The sequence below is a fragment of the Callospermophilus lateralis genome, chromosome 7, assembly GCF_048772815.1.
Source record: "Callospermophilus lateralis isolate mCalLat2 chromosome 7, mCalLat2.hap1, whole genome shotgun sequence".
NCBI lineage: Eukaryota > Metazoa > Chordata > Mammalia > Rodentia > Sciuridae > Callospermophilus > Callospermophilus lateralis.
Window position 1 is genome coordinate 98,288,453 of NC_135311.1, and position 22,430 is coordinate 98,310,882.

The 22,430-nt window shown below is 37.6% G+C and overlaps 1 protein-coding gene across 5 annotated transcripts in view; it reads left to right on the plus strand.

Moving 5' to 3' along the window:
• Positions 1-22,430, plus strand: part of Mysm1 (Myb like, SWIRM and MPN domains 1) — an 82,218-nt gene that overhangs the window by 34,878 nt on the left and 24,910 nt on the right. The window contains exons 20-23 of one of the 5 annotated variants that reach the window (XR_013091797.1): positions 754-905; positions 12,502-12,672; positions 19,722-19,873; positions 21,589-21,623. Coding sequence is in view for 1 of the 5 variants with exons in the window: in XM_076860288.1 (XP_076716403.1) it covers positions 754-909 (156 nt within the window). In the remaining 4 variants the exon portion in view is untranslated. Of the gene's footprint in view, positions 1-753; positions 2,830-12,501; positions 12,673-19,721; positions 19,874-21,457; positions 21,564-21,588; positions 21,624-22,430 lie in introns of those variants that run through there. The other 4 variants (XR_013091799.1, XR_013091796.1, XR_013091798.1 and 1 more) reach the window with 4 other exon arrangements.

Consider the following 22,430-nt stretch of genomic DNA (forward strand, 5'->3'; position numbering starts at 1 on the left):
TTTGAACAGTAGAGACTTATGTTTTTATCTACATGTTTTGTTTTTTTTTACTTGGATTTGTTTTGTTTCTTTGTGGTGCTGGAGGTTGACCCCAGAACCTTGCACATTAACCCATTAAGTTTCAAGTTTTCAATATTGCAAATAGTTCAATGAAATTGGTATATAAGCATTAAGATAAATTGAAATTCATAATCTAGAGCTTATATTTCCTCTTTGTTTATATGTATGAAAATATATTTTTTCAAACACTACTCATTCACCTATTTTATCAAAAGAATAGAACCTAAAAACATAATAATTTAAAAGTTATCTTAGTTTATTTGTTGCTCAACTTAAGTTTTTTTAGGTGTTCTACATCTGAGACAAAAATGAATTAATAGGCATTTTACTACATCACTAGCTACATAGCTTTTCTTTTAAAAATCCTAATATTGTTTTACTTTGTGAGTGCAGCAACCAAAAACATGGAGCAAAAGTCACAAATTTGTCCAAAGTAGAGACCATCACATACACAATCATTGATTTGTCTTCTTACATAAAGTTGTAAAGGAACCAAGCTAAGCATTCCTCACTGGTTTCCAATACTTCCGCAGGCAGTTGAAAATAAGTCAGCCTTTAGCCATTCTTAGGAGAGTTCCTCATTTGATCATTAAGAAATGTGAGGTTTGGAAAGAGACAAAATGGTGATGTTTAAGTAGTTCCTCTTCTTATACTTTTTATGTATTTATGTATAAATTTTTTCTTTTTAACTAGCTTTTGGAGTGTCTGAGAAAAACTCTGAGCAAAGTAACTAATTGCTTCATTGCTGAGGAATTCTTGACGCAAATAGAAAATTTGTTCCTTTCCAATTACAAAAGCAAGAAAGAAAATGAAGTGGCTGAAGATACTTCGAAGCAATTATTAATGTAATTATTAAAGTAAGACATTTTAATCTATAGAATAGATCCCACTTTTAAAGTTATAACCTTGAAATGATTGTAATTTAACTGTGGCATGACTTTGCGAATAATTTTTCTCTAGTGAACAAAAATCTACGCTTTTCCACATAAATTTATGGAAAGGAGGAGATATGGACTTGTTTTCATATAGTGGTTATCAGAGTGTTGTGTAAACCAGGGCCCATCACACTGTTCCTGTCCTTTATCACGCAGTGCAGTAGACTATGAAAACTTATGCAGGTGGTCTGCTTTATTGTTACATTCAGATTGATAAGTGGATTATCCTTAATTTTTGCTTTTTCCCTGAACTAGTCACTATTTTTCATTTTGGCATCTCACATCTCATTAGAAGCACTTCTATTATTTGCATATGTTCTGGTGAGATTTGTGTATTTGTTATTCAGGATTGCAAATGAGATATGGATGGGTGGTCACTGAGATAATTAACATAGTGGAGAACTACTAATTAATAAATAACAACATGCTGTAGGGGGCCATGAGAGGCATGAGGAGAATATTTTAAAAACCAACAGAAGAAACCAGAGGAAGAGAATTAAATTACCAGGGTTTGGTTTTGGTGAGTTTTTTTTTGTTCCCCCTTCTTTTGGTGCTAGGGATCAAAGCCAGGGCTTCATATATGTTAGGCCAGTGCCCTGCCACTGTGGTGTATACTCAGTCCTGAATTGCCTGTTTGCTTCCATTATGTTTTTAAAAAGCCAACAATACTTTAGAATATGCTATTTTCTCAGCTGTCTGAAATGTTTATGAATTTCACATGCATAAATAATTAGCTCCAATTATATGTTCACTTTCCATTAGTCTGTGATAAAACATCATTTAACTGGATCTGGTAATTGTAACCCTCAAACAAGATTTTTTTTTTTCTCCACTGTGTACTATCAGAAGAAAGGCAAATTGCAGTAAAGTCTAAATAAATTAGAGGTTTAACTTTTAGAAGCAGAACAAGCAAAAAAGCCTTCATGTATTTTTACATATTCATACCCAGTTTCATGTACTTTCTGAATGGAGGCCAGCAAACTTTTCTCTTTTTTATGAGTATATAAGCAAAGCTTTAATTGGGCAAAGAAAAGAGGGAGAAGGTCTTTACCTCAAGGTGAAAGGGATAGCCCTGACTCAGAGAACTGTCAAAATCCAGCAAACTTTTATAATGTAAAGGTCCAGTTAGTATATAGTTTCAGCCTTTTGGCCATGTGTGGTCTCTGTCAGAAATTCTTCAATTTTTTAAATAACATTTTAAAAATGAAAAAATCATTCTTAGGTCATTCCTTTCACAAAATATAGGCTGCTGATCTAAAGAACTGCAAACAGTCTAATTTGGTATTAGATTCCTGAGTCTAAGACACCATTTCATAATAAAAACAACAAAACTCAGAATTTTGATCCACACTTAGTAGATTATCAAATGAAAACATGCATTATGCTGCCTCATTCATTAAAATTTAACAAAATTAATTTTAGTTAATTTCTATTAAGCAGAGAATTGATTTATACCTATTCTCCAGGTATAGTAATAACAGTTATTATATCTAGACTGGATGTGATTCCATGTTTTTGCTTTATTTGGTTATAATCAGTAGCCAAGGAAGAATAAGGCAGTATTGAAAGAAGCAGCTTTCCAGTTTTAGATTATCTGAGTCTCAACCTTGTGATTTGGGGGAGGTATAGTTTATCTTCCCTGACCTAACTTATTTTCTGTAGCCAGGGTCCACTTTAACTTCCTAGTATCTTTTTGGATCTAAAATTCTATGATTTATTTGTTGGTCTACTTCTTTGCAATTTTATGTTTTGAAATTCTTCAGTTTTCAGATTAACATTTTGAAAAGAAAACTGGTAGTTTTTCCATTTCTCTGTGTGGATTAAAAAAAAACAACCTTGAGGGTTACAAATATAAGAGTCCTAGACTAAAAATCAAGAAATCTGATTCTTGTAAAAGCTTTTCTGTGGGACTTAAATCACATAATCTTTCTGAACCCCAGGCTCCTTGGTTGTAAATTAAGTGTATGAATTTTAAATGACTGTGGTGATCCCTTCAAGCACAAGAAGTATATGATTCTGTGAAAGGCAATAATTGATTCGTTTGTGCTCGTCTTTTGATCTGTTTCCTCATTGCACATGGAGGAACTGACACTAGGAAGTGGTAATTTTTAGCTCCCCGGATTGATATATATCCCTATAATCCTGATGAATTTGGATGATAGAAAATGTTAAAAGTACTGTTCTCAACTCTGGGCTTCTAAATATCAATGCTTAACCATATTTACTAACCAGTCCAGTACTATAAGGAACTCAAGGATGGTAATTGTCATAGTGTAGGGCCTTGAGAGAACAATTTAAAAAATAACTTTAAAACAATATTTATTGTATTAGTATTTACATTAAGTATTTTTATCTTATAAAATATTTTTTGAATACAGAAAATTTACTGTTTTCCTCTTCTCTTTTCCTAGTTATTCTACTTGCTTCCTTTATTTTCTTCTCATATTCTAAACATACCACCAACTTAGACAGTTGCAGCCAGGGCTTTGGAGAAGCAAAGAGGAAGTCTAGAATTGAGAGAACTTGTAATATAGGAAATTCAGGAGGCAGACTCCAAAAGAAAAACCCACCTCTAATAATGTTTCCAGAAGTAGAAAAAGAACTCAGAAATATCCAGGTCTCTTCATCCTGAGTCTGTTATTTAATATTATTGCACATGATTATAAGATAATGAGCTTAACTTTGTTTCTTGTTCTGGCTTGGCTGACGAAGATTGATATAAGTACTTCTTCAATATTAAACAGTTTTCTTTAAAATTCAAATTCCAAAGAAATATTCAAAAGAAGAAAAATCAGTGAAACAAGACCAGTAATATCAGACTCTCTTTCTGTTCTTTCTCCATTATTTTAACCTTGAATCATTTTCTTTGAGAGAACAATCTTTTTAATTACAGATTGTAATCCTTTTAAATGATCTTTAGTTTCTACAGTTGGTTAGAGGTATCTGATGAATTTTCTCTGCTCCAGGTACTTTGCCTTCTTGGGGGGTGGGGATGTACCAGAGATTGAACTCAGGGGCACTCAACCACTGAGCCACATCCCAAGCCCAATTTTATATTTTATTTAGAGACAGGGTCTCACTGAGTTGCTTAGTGCCTCAGCCTCCCCAGTACTTTGCTTTCTTACACCCGTTCTTCTGTACAAATTTTAAAACTGTATTTTAAAATTATGTTTGTATAAAATGAATTTGTTTAGATTTAAACATTTTTGTGGGCCTTTCAGAATATTGTGAACCCGAGGCACTGATAATTGGATAGGTTGGCCCTGTCTGTGTTCTGAAGGGTATCATTGGGTAGAGTAGTCATTGCCACCCCACTCAAGAGCATTGCAGTTCCCACTTTTATGGATTGTTAGACTTAAATTTCATATGAATGAAGTTGGGTTAGGACGAATCCCAGCCTAACCAAAACTCAGCAGTACTGCTTAGGAACACTCATCTTCAAAAAAAGAAGGCAAATAGTTAATTTTAGTCATTAGATAGGTGGTTTTAATTTGGTCCTTAATCTAGTTTTAAACCTGTGCCACACCTCATAGAAGAACAGCCTACTGCCTTTCTTTTCTCCCTACTTCCCCTAAGTCCTTTCCTTTATCCTTGCTGCTTTTACTAATTAGCTGTTTTACATACAAGATCTTTTATCATTTATTGAAATCTGTGCCTATAGAATAAAGATAAATAGACCTATTCATATTTCCCTGAAACTGTTTAGTGTGCTGCCTCAGCCTACTCTCCAGAATGTTCTTCCTTCCCCAACCACAGGAGTGGTCTGTGTAATATGCTCTTTAAGCACCATCAGAACCCCTGCTGCTCTTTGGGCAGCAGAGGAGATTATGGCCTCACCATACCAACCTGAGTCAGCCTCCTGCTCTTACTTTAACTTCTTCCCATTTACTTTGCTGGGTCCTAACAAGGGAGCTGGAGGATAAGCTACTACAGTCATAAGGCCTAGAATTGGTGCTCTTTTTGGCCAAAGAAGAGCCATGTTCATCTGGCCACTTGATTTGTAGCTACCTATCTACAAGTCACCAACAGGTACCCAGCTGATGGATTTCTCAGTGGGAATTGAGTCAGTGTACCCACATTTTGTTTTTCACCAGCATTCTCCTCTTCCATGTGACTAATCTAGTGTTACATAGTATGGCAGTAAGAAAAACTTCTTTTAGTGAAGCACAAAAACAGCACACAATATTTTGATAATCATGTGCTCCATCAATATTAACAAAATTGAACACAGAAATTTGATCCACATCTCCAGTTCACCAGTAATTTGTTTTCTCAAAAATTTTTCAGAAAGTCACTGTGAGAAAATAAGGTAACAATTTTTTGGTTATTATTTCCTGACCTTTTCTTAAATATTTTTATGAGTGCTATTCCCCAAACTCTGTTTTCTTTTTGTTTATCCTATTATTGTACTTTTTGGTATTTCTGAATCTATCCTTCCGGAACAGGGGAGGTAATAAATATATTCCCACAAAATCAGGAGAAAAGGAAAATTCCCAGAGAAGCTGTGGTTATGATTAGAGTTCTATATGGAACTAAATTTGAATAGGTAAAATTGGTTCATAAAACCTGAGTTGTTTCTATTTTCCTCTGTTAATGTTTATGAATATACTCCTAAGAACTTTTAACTTCAGGAGAAAATGCCTGATTTGCTGTCATTGAGATTTCCTAGGATAGTCTCTTAGGAATTATGAAGTCTATTCAAATGCTTTCAGTTTGTATACCTATTTTATAGGTTACCACAAAGCACTTGTTTCAGTCTATGAATTATACAGTTGTATTTGGATTCTAGCATGTTTTAAGTCAATCATATGCCTTTAAATTTATGGATTTGACATGTGTCATTGCGTGTAAGTTTAATAGACGTATTGCATGACTTTTGACAAATCTCTTGCTATTGTTTTTCCCAAATGTTACCAGTATTATTGGATTCTTTTTATTAGTTTGAATTTTGGAATGTTCTGTAACAAAATTAATGATTTAAACTATTTCATAAATTTAAATATGATGCCATATTGTACATATCTATATTAAAGATTATTGTAAATATTAGTGTTTGTAGAATTACAAAAGGCTTTCTCAAAAATGATTAAACTGTTCCTTCCATACTCATTTGTGACATACTATAAAATATCTGATTTTAAGTTTTGGAATTTTATCTTCTGGTAAAATTATTAAAGGAAAATACTGAGTATTCAGTGTAAATAAAATTTTGAAAACAATTAGTCATTTGGTCTCTAAATTATTAGCAATATTATGCATATGGAATTCCAAAAAGAAAAACATTAATTCAGTAACCACTTGTTGAACATCTGTTATGTTGAACATAGTAGGGGACACAAAGATGAGTAAATCTTGATTTCTTCCCTAAAGAAGCCTATTACCTAAGAAGGGAGAGAACACATAAAAGAACACCAATAGCTAAATGCTCAGATACAAGCTGGAATTGATTATAAATGCCTGTGAGAAACTTTAAGGATAAAGGGTGGTTAGACAAGAGAGTGCTCTGTAATTTAAGCAATGAGATCAGTCTCTTGGAAGAGGTCCCTGGCAGGATTTGGTTAAATGACGTTCGAGGGACAATGTTACAGAGAGACTTGACCTTATCTTAGTGTAGGTGTGCATGTATTAGAACAATGAGAATATTTTGATCAAAGTAGGATATATGAAAGCAGCACACAGTCAACCAACTAAATTAAGCTATAGAAAGTATAAAATACAGATCTCACCTTAAAATCAATATTAACTCTGATTTTTAACTTTTCAGTCTTTATTTCTGGCATAAAGAAATGTATAAAAAAACAAGATCCCATCTTTAATGTCAGTATTTCTCTCCTCAGGAACATCTTTCCATATCCACACAGATTATTCATTCTTTGCAGTAGTTACATAGCATTCTACAGTACAAATTTGTCATAATTGACTTGATCAGTTTACAAAAGAACTTAAGGTTGTTCCATTTTTCTATGGAAAAAAAAATGGTTTTGCCCTCTAACAGTACTTTCAAAATGGATTCCTAGAAGCTTAGTTGCTAGATAAGAGCTTTGTACCCTTTGTTAGTGTCAGAGAAAAATTTAATTCCTATAAGCTGATTTTTTCTCATAGTAGTATAGACATTTCATCTTACTTACAGAACCAATTTAAACTCAGGTACCTAACTAAAAATAATAAGTTAGTTTGTAAAGTACAATGAAATCCTGAGAGTTTTAACTCCATGAGGCATTTATTTCATTAGAAGTTCATTCCTCTGTAGAGTTATTATGGATTCTTGCTAATTAAGCACTTGTAATTTTCTGATTGTGGACAGCATTTTATTCAGCCTGTGGCTTTAGAGGCCAGCATTGGCCTGAGTCAGCGCCACCTTGTGGACAAAAGGCAAATGTACTCCCTAGACCTTAACTCATGACCTATTACCCATTAAAAGTATAGTCTGTGTTCTTCCGCCTACCTCACTGTCCCAGAGTTTTGTCAACCACAGAAACTAGGGCATCAGAAAAGCTAGGACGCCTTTGCAGTAACGCCTACAAAATAAGCTACATGGGAGAATGAGACTGCTAAGGATCACTACAAAAGACAAACTAACTCCTGGTTCCTTAACCTGTCAGTCATTAAAAACATGAACTACCCCCACCCACGTGCCTTCAGTATCTACAAAAGCCCAACCTTACCATAAGGCCAAGACGTTTGTGCAAGCTGCAACACCAACAGAAGAAACAGCAGTTCCTGGAATAAAATGACTGCCCATTCCTCTTGGTCAGGATGTTTGACCAGGGAAAAAATTCTAATTCTAGCTCACTTAGGCAACCCCCTACACATGAATAAAACTTGTCCCCTTTCTCTGTTTTTTGAGCAACCTGATCTCTATCAGTGCTGTCTGTCTCTCCTTGAGGCAAAGCTGCTAATTAAAACTTTGTGTGTTCGTGCTTTGGGGTTTCATTTCTATAACTGGGTCAGATGTTCCCATCTCCCAGTATCAGTCCCGCAGTCCTGTTTGTACTATAATGTTTTTTCTGACTCTTGTTTATATTTGTCTACTTCACTGATTCTCAAGAAAATCTTTCCATAGAATGTTATTTATGTTAATTTAGTGTCTTCCATTTTCAGAAAGATGTAACTAAATAAAATGCTCATTTTTGTCCTCCATATTTTCATATTTTTCCTATTGTAAAAACAAGACATCAGTTATCTACTGTCTGTTACTGGGTGTAACCAATTATTCTCCCATACACCCGCCCCCCCCCCCCCATTAACAATATCACCCCCAGATGCAGAAGAATGGAAAGTGTCAGAAAGCAAGTTAACTCCTTAGCTCTTGTTACCTGGATTGGTGATTGTTGAAATTTCTTCTGTTCTAACACACATGGTATAATCAGCAAGAGTTGTGCCTTCTATACTCACTGGTAACTAGGTAGAAAGAGAGTACACATCAGACTTCCTTTGTGTAACTGTTGTGGTTTGGATCTAAAAATGTCTCCCCAAAACCTTGTGTTTTTAAATTATGATTCCCCGGTGCAGAAAGAAGGTGGGGCTTGTAGGCAATGACAAGAACTGTAACCTCATCAGTGGATGAATAAATTATTGGGTGGTTCAGATGGGGCGTGATAAAGGAAGTATCTTTGGAGGTTGCCCATGGGGATGATATCTTGCCTTTGGCCCCTTCCTCTCTGCTTCCCATCTGCCATGAACTGAGCAGTTTCCCTTTACCCCATACTTTGGCCATAATGTTCTGCCTCACCTGAGGCCCAGAGCAATGGAGTCAATAGACCAGGGACTGAACCTCTGAAACCATGAGTCCAAAACATATAATAAATTTTTCCTTCTCTAAGTTCTTATCATGCATTTTGGTCACAATAATGCAAAGCTAATAACAAAAAAAAAAAATAAATCGTTTCAATAGAATAAAGCTATTTTCCTAATCATAGAATAAAGACCAGACTAATCTTTTTCTATTTTGATTTTTTTCCCAGTTCTCCCTCACTTTTCTCATTCTCAGAATTTGTTTTAATGCAATCAGTTGGAGAGATGAGTTTGCTTTAATGCAGTGCCTCAAATTGGTTTCCAGCATCATGAAGTTGGACAGTGTATCAGGACATTTTAAACTAGCTGCTATAACAAACCACCCCCAATGTTTGGGGCCATTACTCACACAAAATCCAGTGCAGGTGCTCCTTATTGGGTGGCTCTCATGGGTGGCTCATCTCTGATAGGTAATTCAAGCCCTCTTGTGACCCCAAGTAACACAAGTGTTCCATTAGAGGAAAGAAGAAGAACAGAGAATCACACACCTGATTCTTTACTTCAGCTTAGAAATACACACTTTTTGCTTACATTCCTTTGGCCCAAACTACTAAAACACTTCCACCCAGATGCAAAGGGAACAGCTAAATGCAGCCCTGATTGGACAGCTGTTTTTCCACAAAGTTCTACACAATGGGAGAGTAACATGAATCTTTTTTAGTGACTAGCCATCTCTACTCCAGATGGCCTTTGTTGATTTTATAAAATGTTAAAAACACTTCTCTAAATGGCATTAAATTACTATAATTGGGACTGCAAGTTCAAAAAGGAAAACTGAGATCAACTTTCTTTGAAGTCTGATCCTTATATTAAAGCAGAATTAACATTCCTCTCAAATCAAAGAAATACTAAAGCTAGGAAAGACCTTGGAGATGTTTGGGTTTAGAGTTCTATATTTTAATGTGAGAAGGTTGAGGTCCATGGAAATGAAGCCACTTGGCCAAAGTCATACAGTCAACTTGGTTGCAGGGTTACCTCTGGAAAGACCCTAGTCCTTCTGTTTAACACAAGTGCTATTGCATGGTCTTTTGGGTGATTTCTTACTCTTAAGATTATTTTCAATTTAATGGCATAAAGAACTACCCTAAAGATTTTATGTGCAATTCAAGTGTTCAGAATAATTTATGTTTTAATTTAAAATGTAATTTTCTCTTTTAGAACTGCAGTATTTTTCTTATAAATGCCAAGAACATGTCTTTTTATGGAAAAGTTGACTAAGGAATGACTCTTAGGAGGGAGGTAATTAATGAGACTTTACTATCTTTCTCTAAGATTAGCTTTATTAGCTTTACCTAAGATTAAAGAGCCCCCAAATCCCCCTGTTTGTCTATCTGTATGTCCACAAAGCCACACTTGTTCAATCATTTTAATGAAAATGTCAATGTCTACATTTAGCCACTAGAAGGCGCCCCATCACAGTGTTAGCATGGTAGTCTCATGCCCTTTATGTTGGTTGGTCTGAGGCAGAAAGGATTTCACATGTGGTTGAATTTCTCTAATTCCTTGTTGTCCTGTGATCTAGGACTGCATTTCCTTGTTCCCTAGTCTCTTTAGTTATCCAGCTTCACTTTAGAAGTTTATTTATAATAATAGCCACACATTTATACATTGATACTGTGCTAAGAGCTTTATGTACAGTATCGTATGTAATTCCCACAGCAACCTTGCAAGAATAGTTTTCTTATCACCATTTTACACTTATCCTTAGAGGACTTAAGTAACTGATCCAGATCATGCAGCCAGAAGACAGAGGCAGAATCCAAACTGAGAGCCACATGATTCTAAAACCAGTTGACAAAACTCATATTACTGATTTTAGAGCTGGAAGGCACCCAAGGAATGATTTAGTTCCTCGGTTTTTTTGTTTGTTTGTTTGTTTTTTGTTTGTTGTTGTTGTTTGTGTTTTTTGTTTTGTTTTTTTGATGGAAGAAATGATACCCAGAGATGAGAAGTAACTCATCCAAACCACAGACCCAGTCAAGTCCAGGTTGTAAAGTTGGGGTCTCCACATTCCCTATTCAGGGCTCCTGGGTTCCACCTCATAGCAATCCCTGCCTTCCCCGAACAACCAAAGAAATCCTGTGATTATAAATCCTGTGCCATGTTTTACCCCAATGTAAGCTGAAACTATGGGATGATTTGTCTCTTATGTTGACAATAGAAGAAATTCATCGGTGGATGAAAATTTTGCTCCAAATGGTTTGTTATCTTGTCTATTATGACCAAGCCTAGGGGAAGTGGATTCAGACAAGGAGAACATCTTCCATTTTCAAAAATAATTCATCTCCTGACCTCCATGTCATCTACACTGCAGCCAAGGTGGATTTTTTTTTTTTTTTAATGAAGCACAGATCTGTGTCAGCTTCTCTGCTTAAAATGTGGCTTGCTGAGTTTTCTGTATCACATGCAACATGGAAGTATAGAAGACCCTTACATGTGCCCTTTCCTCCCTCTAGTCTCAGCTCTTGCCACGCCCCCTCTGCCTTCCAAAGCACACATACCTTGGGCTCTTAGCTCCAGTCATTTCTGAGCCATTTGCCAACCCAAATGTGCAGTTCCCGCAGGCTTTCCAGCTCCTCTCCCCAGACTCAAAACATCTCCCTGGTCACACCATTTTTATCTTTCTATGCAATTTCCAAAATTCAACTCAAATGTCATTTCCACAAAAAGCCTTCCTGTTCTCTTACTCTTATTCCCCGTGAGGCGTCTTTGGGCTGGGCTCCTCTAATACCCAGTGCTTACCTCTCTAGTGGCCTAAGTCATATTTTGGTTTTTAATTTGTCTCTTTACTTTTCTGCTGCCTCACTCAACTGAACCAAACCTTTTTAAACTTTGTAACTCCAGATCCTAAAATAACATCTACCATAAATTTAGAAGGCACTTGATAGCAGTTTGATGAATAAATAAATAATTGGGAGAAATAAAAGAAGAATGGAAGGCAGATCCTTCCTTTTGATGGGGAATGGGTTCTGTAACATTCAGATATCAGATTTTCTTGTTTTCTCTCTTAGCTGCAGTTTCTCTTTCTGTGATCCAAAAATATTAAGTAGAAATTTCCACAATTAATTCCTGTTTAAATAACTTTTATTATAGTAAATCATTATAACAGTTTTGTTTTATTATTTTTTATTTGTTATTAATTACTATTAATCTCTGTGCCTTTTTTATAAACTTTATCATAGGTATGTATATATAAATAAAAACAGCATATATAGGGTTCAGTACTATACTTATTTTCAGGAATTCAGCAGGATCTTGGAACATGGTTGAGAAGGTACTACTATATAAGGAGAAGATAAGAATTGAGGCAGACCATTTGTTCTGAAAAATGAGGCCCAGAGTCTGGGTGGGAGTTGAACACCTACTATCATTTGGATCTTGAATGTCCCCCAAAGACCATGTGTTAAAGGCTTGGTCACCAGCCCATGGCATTATTTGGAGGTGGTGGGATCGTTAAGAGGTTGGACCTGGTGGAAGGAAGTTCAGTCCCTGGGGCCATGATCCAGAAGGGGATATTGGGACCTCGGCCCCTTGTTATTACTTATTTTGCTTCCTGACTGCCATTTGGTGAACACCTCACTTTACCATGTGCTCCCACAATGAATGTTCTGCCTCACTACAGACTCAAAGCTGCAGGGCCATGTGATCATGGATTGGAACCTCTGGAACTGTGAGAGCCAAAATAAATTCTTCCTCTTGTTGATTATCTCAGGTATTTCGTCACAGTGACAGAAAGCTAGCTAACAAGCCCCTCCAAGAAGCAGCCTGTCTTCATTTGTTCAAGAGCAATGACAACTCAGGAGGCTTGCATCAACTGATTAGCAAGGGCAGCTTGCACCAGAAGACCTATTCTCTTACAATTTCCTCAAAAACACAAAGGCAGGTGAGATTATAAACTGTATACATAATTGTATTTGCTAATCAGAAGTGCAACATAATATGGGTAATTATGAGGCTTCGTTTGCTTTACAACATGGTACAGCCTGAGTATTTTTATCACTGCAGATGAGATTACAGGGAGAGCTGCTCAAGCATTTCCATCATCATCTTGTGTTCTGTTCCACAGCATCTGTAGATGGAGAAAATGATTCAAAATGAAAAAAAAAAAAAAAAAAAACAGGCAGTGAGATAGTATCCCTTTTAATGTAGCACAGGTGCGTAGGTGACTTGATTTGGGACAAATATAAAGTGGGCTCTATGTTGCTGGGGCAGGTAGTGTTTATCAGGGGCAAATGAGGATTAGAAAGAGCATCAGACCTGGTTGAGCAGGGCAAGGAGAGAAGCCCAGCCCTATGAACTGCACTTTCTTTTCACCCAGGGCTTCTCTACCTTCAGCAAGGGGGAATCGGCCATCCAAGGACCCAGAAGGGAGTTTCCCTTCCTCCTTAGGAGAGAGAACAATAAAATAACAACATAAAAACAAGCCTTTGAAAGAATGGGGGCCTTTTTTATTGCTGCATAAGGAAAAGAAAAGAAATCTGCCATGACTCTGATTTAGGAATACAGCAGCCCCACCTCCTGATCTGTGCACACGGAGTCCATCTGGGAGTCTTGCCTGGAGCATGCACTTTCTTTTGGTCTTGCAGACAGGCAGGACATATACTGGGAGCCCTGGATTTTTAGAAAAAAATGGAATCTCAATAAAAATGGATAACAGGATTTGGACAAGCAGAGGGGGGGAAAGAAAGCATACTAGGCCAAAGGTCCAGCAGAGCAGGGGTAGTGCCAAGAAATAAAGATTTCTGTGAGGTGGTACGTACTGTGTGTAACTTAATCGGGAGCCACAGAAGTGGGGTAAGATCCTCGAGGGAGTCAAATGCCATTTTAGAGATGGGTACATTTGTGTTTCTTGCGAAAAGAGATTCAGGCAATCAACAGCTATCATCAAATCCCAAAATGGAAGAGAGTCCTCTAAAGCAGAACTGCTTAGACAGTAATTTAACCAGACATCCCTAGTTAAATTAAAGAAAATCATGCATAAGTAAAAAAGCATATATCACCACCCAATTGGCTATCAACTGATAAATGGATAAATAAATTAACTAAAGCACAGTGTATCCATACAATGGAATACTGTTCAGCCACAAAAAGCAGTGAAATCCTGACTCACGTGACAAAACAGATAAAGTTGAAGGCACAGTGCTCAGTGAAGAAGCCAGAAGTGAAAGGCCCATAAGGTATGATTTTGTTTACATGAAATATCCACAGTAGGCAAATCCACAGAAATAGAAAGTAGATTAATGGTAGCCAGGACCTGGGGCAGGAAGATGGAGTGAGGGTGTGGCTAATGGATATGGAGTTTCCTTTTGAGGTGATGAAAATGTTCTGGAATTAGGTGGTGGTGATGGTGATGGTTGTACAACCCTGCAAATACACTGAAAACCACTGAGCACACTAAAAAACATACTTTAATATGGTGACTTTGATGGTGTTGGATTATATCTTAGAAAAAAGGAAAGAAACAGAGAAAGGGGAGGAAGGGAAAGAGGGAGTGTAGCAGGAAGGCACCGTCAGGTGCTTGACCCCCACAGCTGGCTCTGATTGTCTCTGAAACCTCCCAATGTCCCACCTACAAGTAGGGCTGGTTTCTGGATCCCTGGGTAGCCTGAGTCTCCAGAGTGACCAAGCTGGTATGCAGTGACACTACAGGCCTAGCCTAATACCCCAGGTATCCCTGGCCTTGAAAGCTGGAGCCATATGACACCTCCTGCTGTCCTCCCTCCCCAGGTTCTTCCCTTTCCTATAATTTGGGGAACAGTTTTGAGTTTATTGGGGAAGGAGGAAGACATAGGACATATCAGCCTCTGGAAGGTTTAGCATTGTCGGCCCAGTCCCAGATTCCTCTCTGATTCGCACCCCAACCCTCATAATCATCCCATGGATAATGCACCATTTCTGCTCTTGCCTCCTCAGACACTGCTAAGTCCACCTGTTGTCCTCTGTCCCTGGTCCCTCCACTAGGGACTGAAATCCCAGCCAGAATCCCAAACTCCCTATTGCTGCTGCCAGTTCCTTCTGATAGGCCCTTTTGAGTTTCTCTGGATACCACCCACCCAGAACCAAAGCCCTGCTTTACCCAGAACACTGGTGATCAACAGAGTCAGTTAAGATAGTCAATAGTGTCTCCCCACACCCTGAAGATATGTGGTGATAACTCAGGAGCAAGAGAATGAAACATCATTCTCCTTAGACAACTATTCCAGATTCACCCAAGATTAAGCCTAGGTCTTGCCTTTCTGAAATCTTTCTAGAACACTTAAAGCCTGATGATTTATTGCTAATGTCAATAGACAAATTTTCCTGTTGCCCAATTTAGACTTGACATAGGGAAGGCCCTACCTAGAGCTTGCTGACCAGGTTTTGCAGTACATATGGAGAAGAGATTGAGTGTGAATCATAATAATGGGATTGTCCATTTTATGGTCAGATCTGACTAGTTCTTTATGAGTAGCTAATAAAGTATTTTTAGAATGCCAAACATAGTGAGGGGCTGTGAACTCCTGGGTCTGGTGGGAGAAACACAGGAGATAGCGAAGAAAGACATCTTCCTAGACATTGTTATTCTGTGGTATATATGTCTGTATGGCCCAAGTTTAATCCACCCCCATTACTGCCTAGGTGTGACCTTGGGAAAACTTTCTGTGTCTCAGTTTCTTCATGTGGAAATGAAGTTACTAGTCATAACTAACTTGAAGGTTGTGTAAGGACTAAGCTTGCAAAAACATTTAGAATAGTGCCTAGGACAGAACACTCAGTAAATGCTAGTTGTCACTATTACTACTTTTATCATTGTTACTATCTTTATTAATGATGTTAGTATTCTTATTTAGATATCCTATCATAAAGTTTCCACGTCGGAAACAAAATCCACTATAGGTATTTCATGTAGGAAGGGATTGATACAGAAAATTAGACACAAAAACATTGGGAATACAAAAAGGTCTTGATTCTGATTGAGGTTGTCAAGAATGATCAGCAGGTTATTCTTAATGACCATCCAGAGAGACAAGAACCTCTGAGCTCACCATTAACGCCTGCTGGAATTAAGGATTTACCCCTATTGCAATGAATACTACTCCTTTTGATTCCTCTAAACCTTGGGAAGCTGTGGCTGTGACCATCCAGAGATCAGGAAGCATCCCTCATTACCCATGAATGGACTCTGGGAGTTAGTAATACGGAACACACAGTTTCACAGTCCCACTTGCCAGCAAAAAACTTCCCAAGAGAGAGAGAAAGAAGGCTTCCTCTCATTCCCACCTAACAGATATCCTGAAGGAACATCTAAGGAATAGAACCTAATTAGCATGTGGAATTTATAGTATGAAAAGCAAAATTGTTAGTTTTCCACCATTCCAATTAGAAGGAGCAACTGGAGTACAGGTTGAAATAATGGAGGCACACTGCATTGTAGGCAGGTATGTACGAAGGTCTACTAAGCAGAAGGCTCATTCTCTATAAAAAGTAAGCCATCTAAAGGGAAAAGTCATTCATGATTTCAGTACCCTGGGAAGGGACTAGTGTCTTAGATCACATGAAAATAGTGATGGTCTGAACAAAGAGCGCTTACCATGAAGTTGAGCCTGATGTTGCAAGTGAATATTAAAACATTCATTCTTTTAAAGATTGCTTTTAAGCAAGGCACAAACATCAGAAGTTGCAAGAAAAAAAATTGACACATTTACCATTATAAAGCTAAAATTTCATAAAGCAAAATAAAAATACAAGCAATGGGTTGAGAGAAAATATTTGCAAGTCAAATGAACAATTTGCGAAGAGCTCTTTTAAGACAATAAGTTTAAAACATTCAACTGTTGCGGGTCATCTAAGTGCCTTTTGGTAGAGTGACCTATCATACACACAGTATCCTCTGTCAAAAGAGCCTTTCTCCCCTGGCTGACCTGAAAAGCCCCTATTTTAAGATGCTTTGTAATCTGTCTTCTCCTTAAAGCATTGCCTAGTTCTCTTTCTGTGGTGGATACGTGCAGGGTCAGATTACCCTTCAGGATGGAAGCTCCAATCTCCCCCAGGGGGCTTAAGTTTTACACTGGAATTTGCCCTCTGCACAAAGAAGTTGCCTTGCCAACGTTATGCCACTTTCCTGGGGGCAGCCTGTGCCCACTGACTGCTAAAATAAGAGATCCAAGTGGCTTTAGCCCTTATCTCAAGAAGGACAACTCAGCAGATCCACATCAGCCCAGAGAGGCTCATGAGACGGGCTGTGGCCTCTGTTGAGCTTTTCTTGTGTCCTGTCAATCCTGTCTTCCTCAGCCCTCAAACATATTGTTCCTTTGAGCTCTTCATGCCAATCTCAGAGTATCTGGGGAACCTGAGCTATAACACTCTCCTATTAATGATTTATTATTTTTTCATAGTGATATGTGTCAGTTGTTTGGTTCATCCATCTGAATAGCATACTGTCGTATAAACATTGCACAATTAGTTTTTATTCTCCTTTAAGGGGCATAGAGGCCATTTCCAATGTTTTTGATGTTATAAGCAGTGCTGCTATTTATATTTTCTAATATCTCTCTGTGAACACATGTGAGTTTCTTTGAGACGTATCCCTGGAGGTGGAACTACTCTGAGTTAAAGGTTATGCAATTCCAAGTTTATAGAGATTACAAAATTTTTCTTCAGAGTTGTACTATCCATCAAGCCTCGTGTGAGTGCCAGTTGGTATTGTCAGGCTTTTATATATTTGCCAGTGCAAAGACAGGGAAATGGTATTTCAGTGTTTGAGATGCAAATACTTTGGTGACTATAAGCTTGAGCAAATTTTTATATTTGTGGAGGGTAGAGGCATAGGCCTCACCTGGGAATTGCTTATTCATTTATCTTGCCTTTTTTTGGTGTGCATGTGTGTGTGTGGTACTGGAAATTGAGCCCACAGCTTTATGCATGCTGAGCAAATGCTCTACAACTGAGTCACATCCTGAGCCCTCTTGCCTATTTTTATAATAGGGCTTTGGTTTTTCTTACTGATTTGCAGGAGTTCTTTATCTTCAAGATGGAGACCTTGGGTTGGTCACATGCATTGCAAAATTATCTGCCTCTGGATTGTTTCTCTGTTAATTTACTTAAACTTTTACATATTTAAAAGCTGAGCATTCCTAATCCAAAATTCAGAAATCAGAAATGCTCCCAAATCTGAAACTTTTTGAGACCCAACACCATGTCACAAGTGGGAAATTTCAGACCTGACCTTAAAAATGAGAGGTCACAGTCAAAACATAGACACACTAAAAATATTATATAAAATTATGTTCAGGTTTTGTGTACCAGGTGTATAAGAAGCATAAATACACATTTCGTGTCTAGATGTGGGTCCCAACTCCAAGACATTATATTATACGTTCAAAAATATTCCAAAATCCTCCTCAAAAAATAAAAAATCTGAAATACTTCTGGTCCTAAACATTTCAGATAAGGGATGCTCAACCTATATAAATTTTAATTCTTTAGATCATTGAAAATATTTTTATTATTATTTTATAACTTATGGTTTTTAGATAGGAAGATCCTATTTCCTACCATAAGAACATAAAATATATTCTAATGTTTATGACGAAGTTATTTTCATGTAGATATTTTCCTCATACCTAATTGTCCCATCCCATTTATTTAATGCCCACCATTTTCCCACTGGTTTCTAATGCCACCTCTATTGTGTATCAGCCCATCTATGCTTGGCCATTTGGGACTCACCATTCTGTTCCATTAACCCAACTATTCCTTACAACGTTACTTTCTAAAGCTTCATATTAAGTCCGTTAGATGATACAGCAAGTCCTTCTTCCCCACTCCCCACCCCCAAATTATCTTTGCTAAGTGTGGGCTCTAATACACCAAGTTATTTTAGAATCAGTTTGACAAATTTTACCAAAACAACAACCAACATCAGCTTTGTGGAATTTGATTGAATCTACGAACATTTTTTTTGAGAGAAAATTCATATCTTTAGAATAGTGTCTTCTTACTCTTGAACACTGCATATGTCCCTATCTTTATTATATCAATTTTTGTATCAACTTTGTTAATATCTTACAATTAGACTTTATACTTTTATCCATAAGAATTTTATACTTGTTAGATGTATTCTTTACTTCAAATTTTGACCTTCTTTTAAAAATTATCATCAAATGAAGTCAGTATAGAGATACAGTTGACATTAATATATGGATCTTGTAATATTAACGTTAATCAGTTCTCCTTTTAATTCCAATAATTTGTAGATTTTCTTGAGTTTGAGAAAATCATACCTTCAAAGAGACACTTTATCTTTTATTTCTTACTTCTTTTTCTTTTTTAATGGTTTTATGAGAGCATTATAGTTATACATAATAATGTGATTCATTTTGACATAATCATATATGTTTGGAATATAATTTTTTTCCATTTCAGGCCTAAGTTCTCTCTCTTTCCCTCCCCTCCTCCCTTACCCCGTTCTCTTTCCTCTACTCTGTTGGTCTTTCTTTTACCTATTTACCATTTTAAAAATTTTCTTTATCTGTTCATCTGTTAACAGGCACCTGGACTGGTTCCATCACTTGGTCATGGTGAATTGCACTCACTATGAGATACTGATTTTAGTTCCTTTGGATAAAGACCAAGGAGTGGGATGGCTAGGTCAATATGGTAGTTCTATTTTCTAGTCTTGAGAAATCTCCATGCTGCTTTTTTTTATAGTACCATCCTGACTAGGGCTTTTAATAAAATATGGGGTGAAAAAAAATAAGTGATGATAAATGACCTTGTTTTCACAAAGATTGGTTTTAACTTCTCACTATATAGTGTGGTGTTTATTGTAGGGGTTTATTAGTAGATACTTTTATTAAGTTAAGAAAGTTTCCTTCTATTTCTGGTTCTGTAAGACTCTTTTTAAAATCAGGAATAGTTATTGAATTTTCTTAATTACTTGTTTTTCCATAGCATTGAAATGTTCCTCGGCCTTTAGTCTCAATCATCAGGACAACAGGGATTTATGGGAAGTACACCAGAAGGCTGTCCCTTTTCCTGTGAATTGCTGGAGATGGGATCAAGGAAAGTCATTTTATGAATCCATCACAACCTTCTTGATGGTGGTAAGTAGGGAGAAATTTAGATTAGTTCTTGTTAACAAGTTGAGTGGTAAACAACTGATATTAGAATTAAGTAGTTTCTTTTAAAACTTTCGTTAAGAAAGTCTCTTCTTCAGGCTAATCATAAGGAATTAATTCTTCCAAAGACTAGGGATAGCTGTTTTCAAAACTGAGATTATTAGCGTGGGCATAGTAGAAGGCACTTGTGGTACCAGTTGCTAAGCACGCTGAGGCAGGAGGATAACTTGAGCCCAACAGTTCAGGGCTAGCCTCAGCAACTTAGAGAGACTGTTGCTTTTAAAAAATAGAGTAAACATTGAGGTTACTGGCATTCTGGCACAGTGAGCACTGATTAAGCATGCAAGACCCAGGAAATGAACCTGAGTGCCCCTGGAACCAAAGGTGGTTGATGCCTACTCTTTACAAAACCCTCTAGCCTAAGTTTAATCAGATACAGGCCCAACTTCTTTCCATTTATTAATACTGGTCAAGAAATGACAAGAGGAGTACACCACAGCTTGCCTCCATAAAAGAAAGTACACTTTATAAAACTGGGACCCACCAGGTTAGAGTGAAGGAGCACAGCACCCATGCCATGTAAGGGAAGAGAGACCACACTGGTGCTCAGATTTCTGGAGGCAAAAGGGGGGAAGGAGGGTTGAAGAAATCCATGAAACGAGGTGACCACCCATGAAAGGATTCTCAGGTAAAATCATCCACGTGCTTCTAAGGAAAACGGGGCTGACAGAGCAGAGGGCAGAACATCCTTCCAAGCATAGGGTGAGAAGCCATCCTTCCAGCCCACTTGGAGCATGGAGGAAAGTAGAGAGTGGGAGTGGGCTGGCAATCCTAGGAGCCCAGACTCCCCAGGGTCATGTCTTAGGACTTGTTCATAACCTTATGAGCCTTGTCTAGCACAAAGGGGACAAGACAGCTCAGTGGAGGTGTAGGAAAATGACAATGAAGCCCAGATGCAAAACAAGCAAGAGGTACACGTGTCTAGGCTCATTTGAACCTTCAGGGAACCTGGGGAAATATCACTGCCCAGTTGTATGCAGCTTCACATATGAGTTTCTCTCTAAGGGAAGAAATTGGGGACAGGAACTTGGTTTCCAAGTTGTGCAGGATAAGAGATACTATTGATTCCTATTATTCATAGTACTCATATTCCATATGAGTCTCTGTGAATACTGAATTAGGGAATATGGGATATTGCTCCTAGGAGAAATACAGGTTCCTGTGAGCCTCTGGTCACATCATTTCCAATGATACATATAATGTCTTCTTATGTGTGTTTCTGTTTAAAGACACCGTGTTTAATCTATATGGATGATTTATTAACAAAGAACTCACAGCGAATATGCCTTCACGAAACTTTCTTAACATGCCTGTTTTCTCCATACAACACATCCGCTGTTGCACTCGGAAATAACAGGGAGTACTCCAACACTGTTTTGGGAGTGACTTTAAACAACAAAACCAACATAAAGCAAGAAAACGAAAAACATGTGGCACTTGAGACTTCATCTCTACCCACGTGTTTTGGGAGCTGCCTGGACTTTCATTCCTTCTCTTTCCTCCTGACAGGGTCAGTATGAACCGCAACACATTTCCACAGACTTCCTTCCCAGCACAGGACTAACTCCTGCCACACACTGGACTTAATGCCAGGGTCACCGGTTAAATATGGAATTGCTGTTTTCTGTCTTTTCCACTAGGGGGCGAGTTTCTTGACTGAAGTGGCTCATCTGTATCTCTAGGATCTAGGTCAGCATCTGTCACATAGTAAGTCGCAATAAATATGGAATGGTGGTTGATTGGATAGATGGATGGTTGGATAAATGACCTGTTCAAAATGGCATAGCCGACAGATGGAATGACTCAAAAACAAGCCTACTTCCTGGATTCTTAATTTTGTCTCACCAAGCTTTAAAATCTGTTCTCCAACCTCCTTGGTTTCCCAAATGACACCTACTATTGAAGGTTGCTACAGATGATGATGACATGCCCTGAGAGCTCCAGTTGCTCAGATGAAAGGCTCTGTCCATTGAGTACAGGAGATAATTTGTCCAGTGGGTTTTTTTTTGTATCCTGGACTGAATGTTGCAGAACCAGCTAATGAAATCTACATTGTAATTAGGGAAAATATTCCAGCAGCAGGTTGGCGAGATAGTCATTGTCTAATTATATTTTCCTCAGTATTTTAACCCAATGGTCTAGAAAAATAATTTAGAGTTGTGATTTTTGTAATTACTTTTTTGTAGCAGCCTGTTCCGAATTATAATAATCATTTAAGAGTTTTGAGAGCTTATGGGTTAGCTTCTATTTTAAAGCTTTAGAATAGAGTAGCACAGGAAGTGTCCAATATGCAAAAACAACACTCAAGACTCTAAAAGTGCTCCTCCCTGGGCATTGCCCTTGGCCAGAGGGAGCTGTGACCAGCACTGGAAGCCTCCTAGCATCTCCTTCACTTATTCTGAAATCCCTGCAAAGTAGGTCTGATGATTTGCCTTATTTTATGGATGAAGAAACTGAGGCTAAGATGAGTTAAGACACTTGT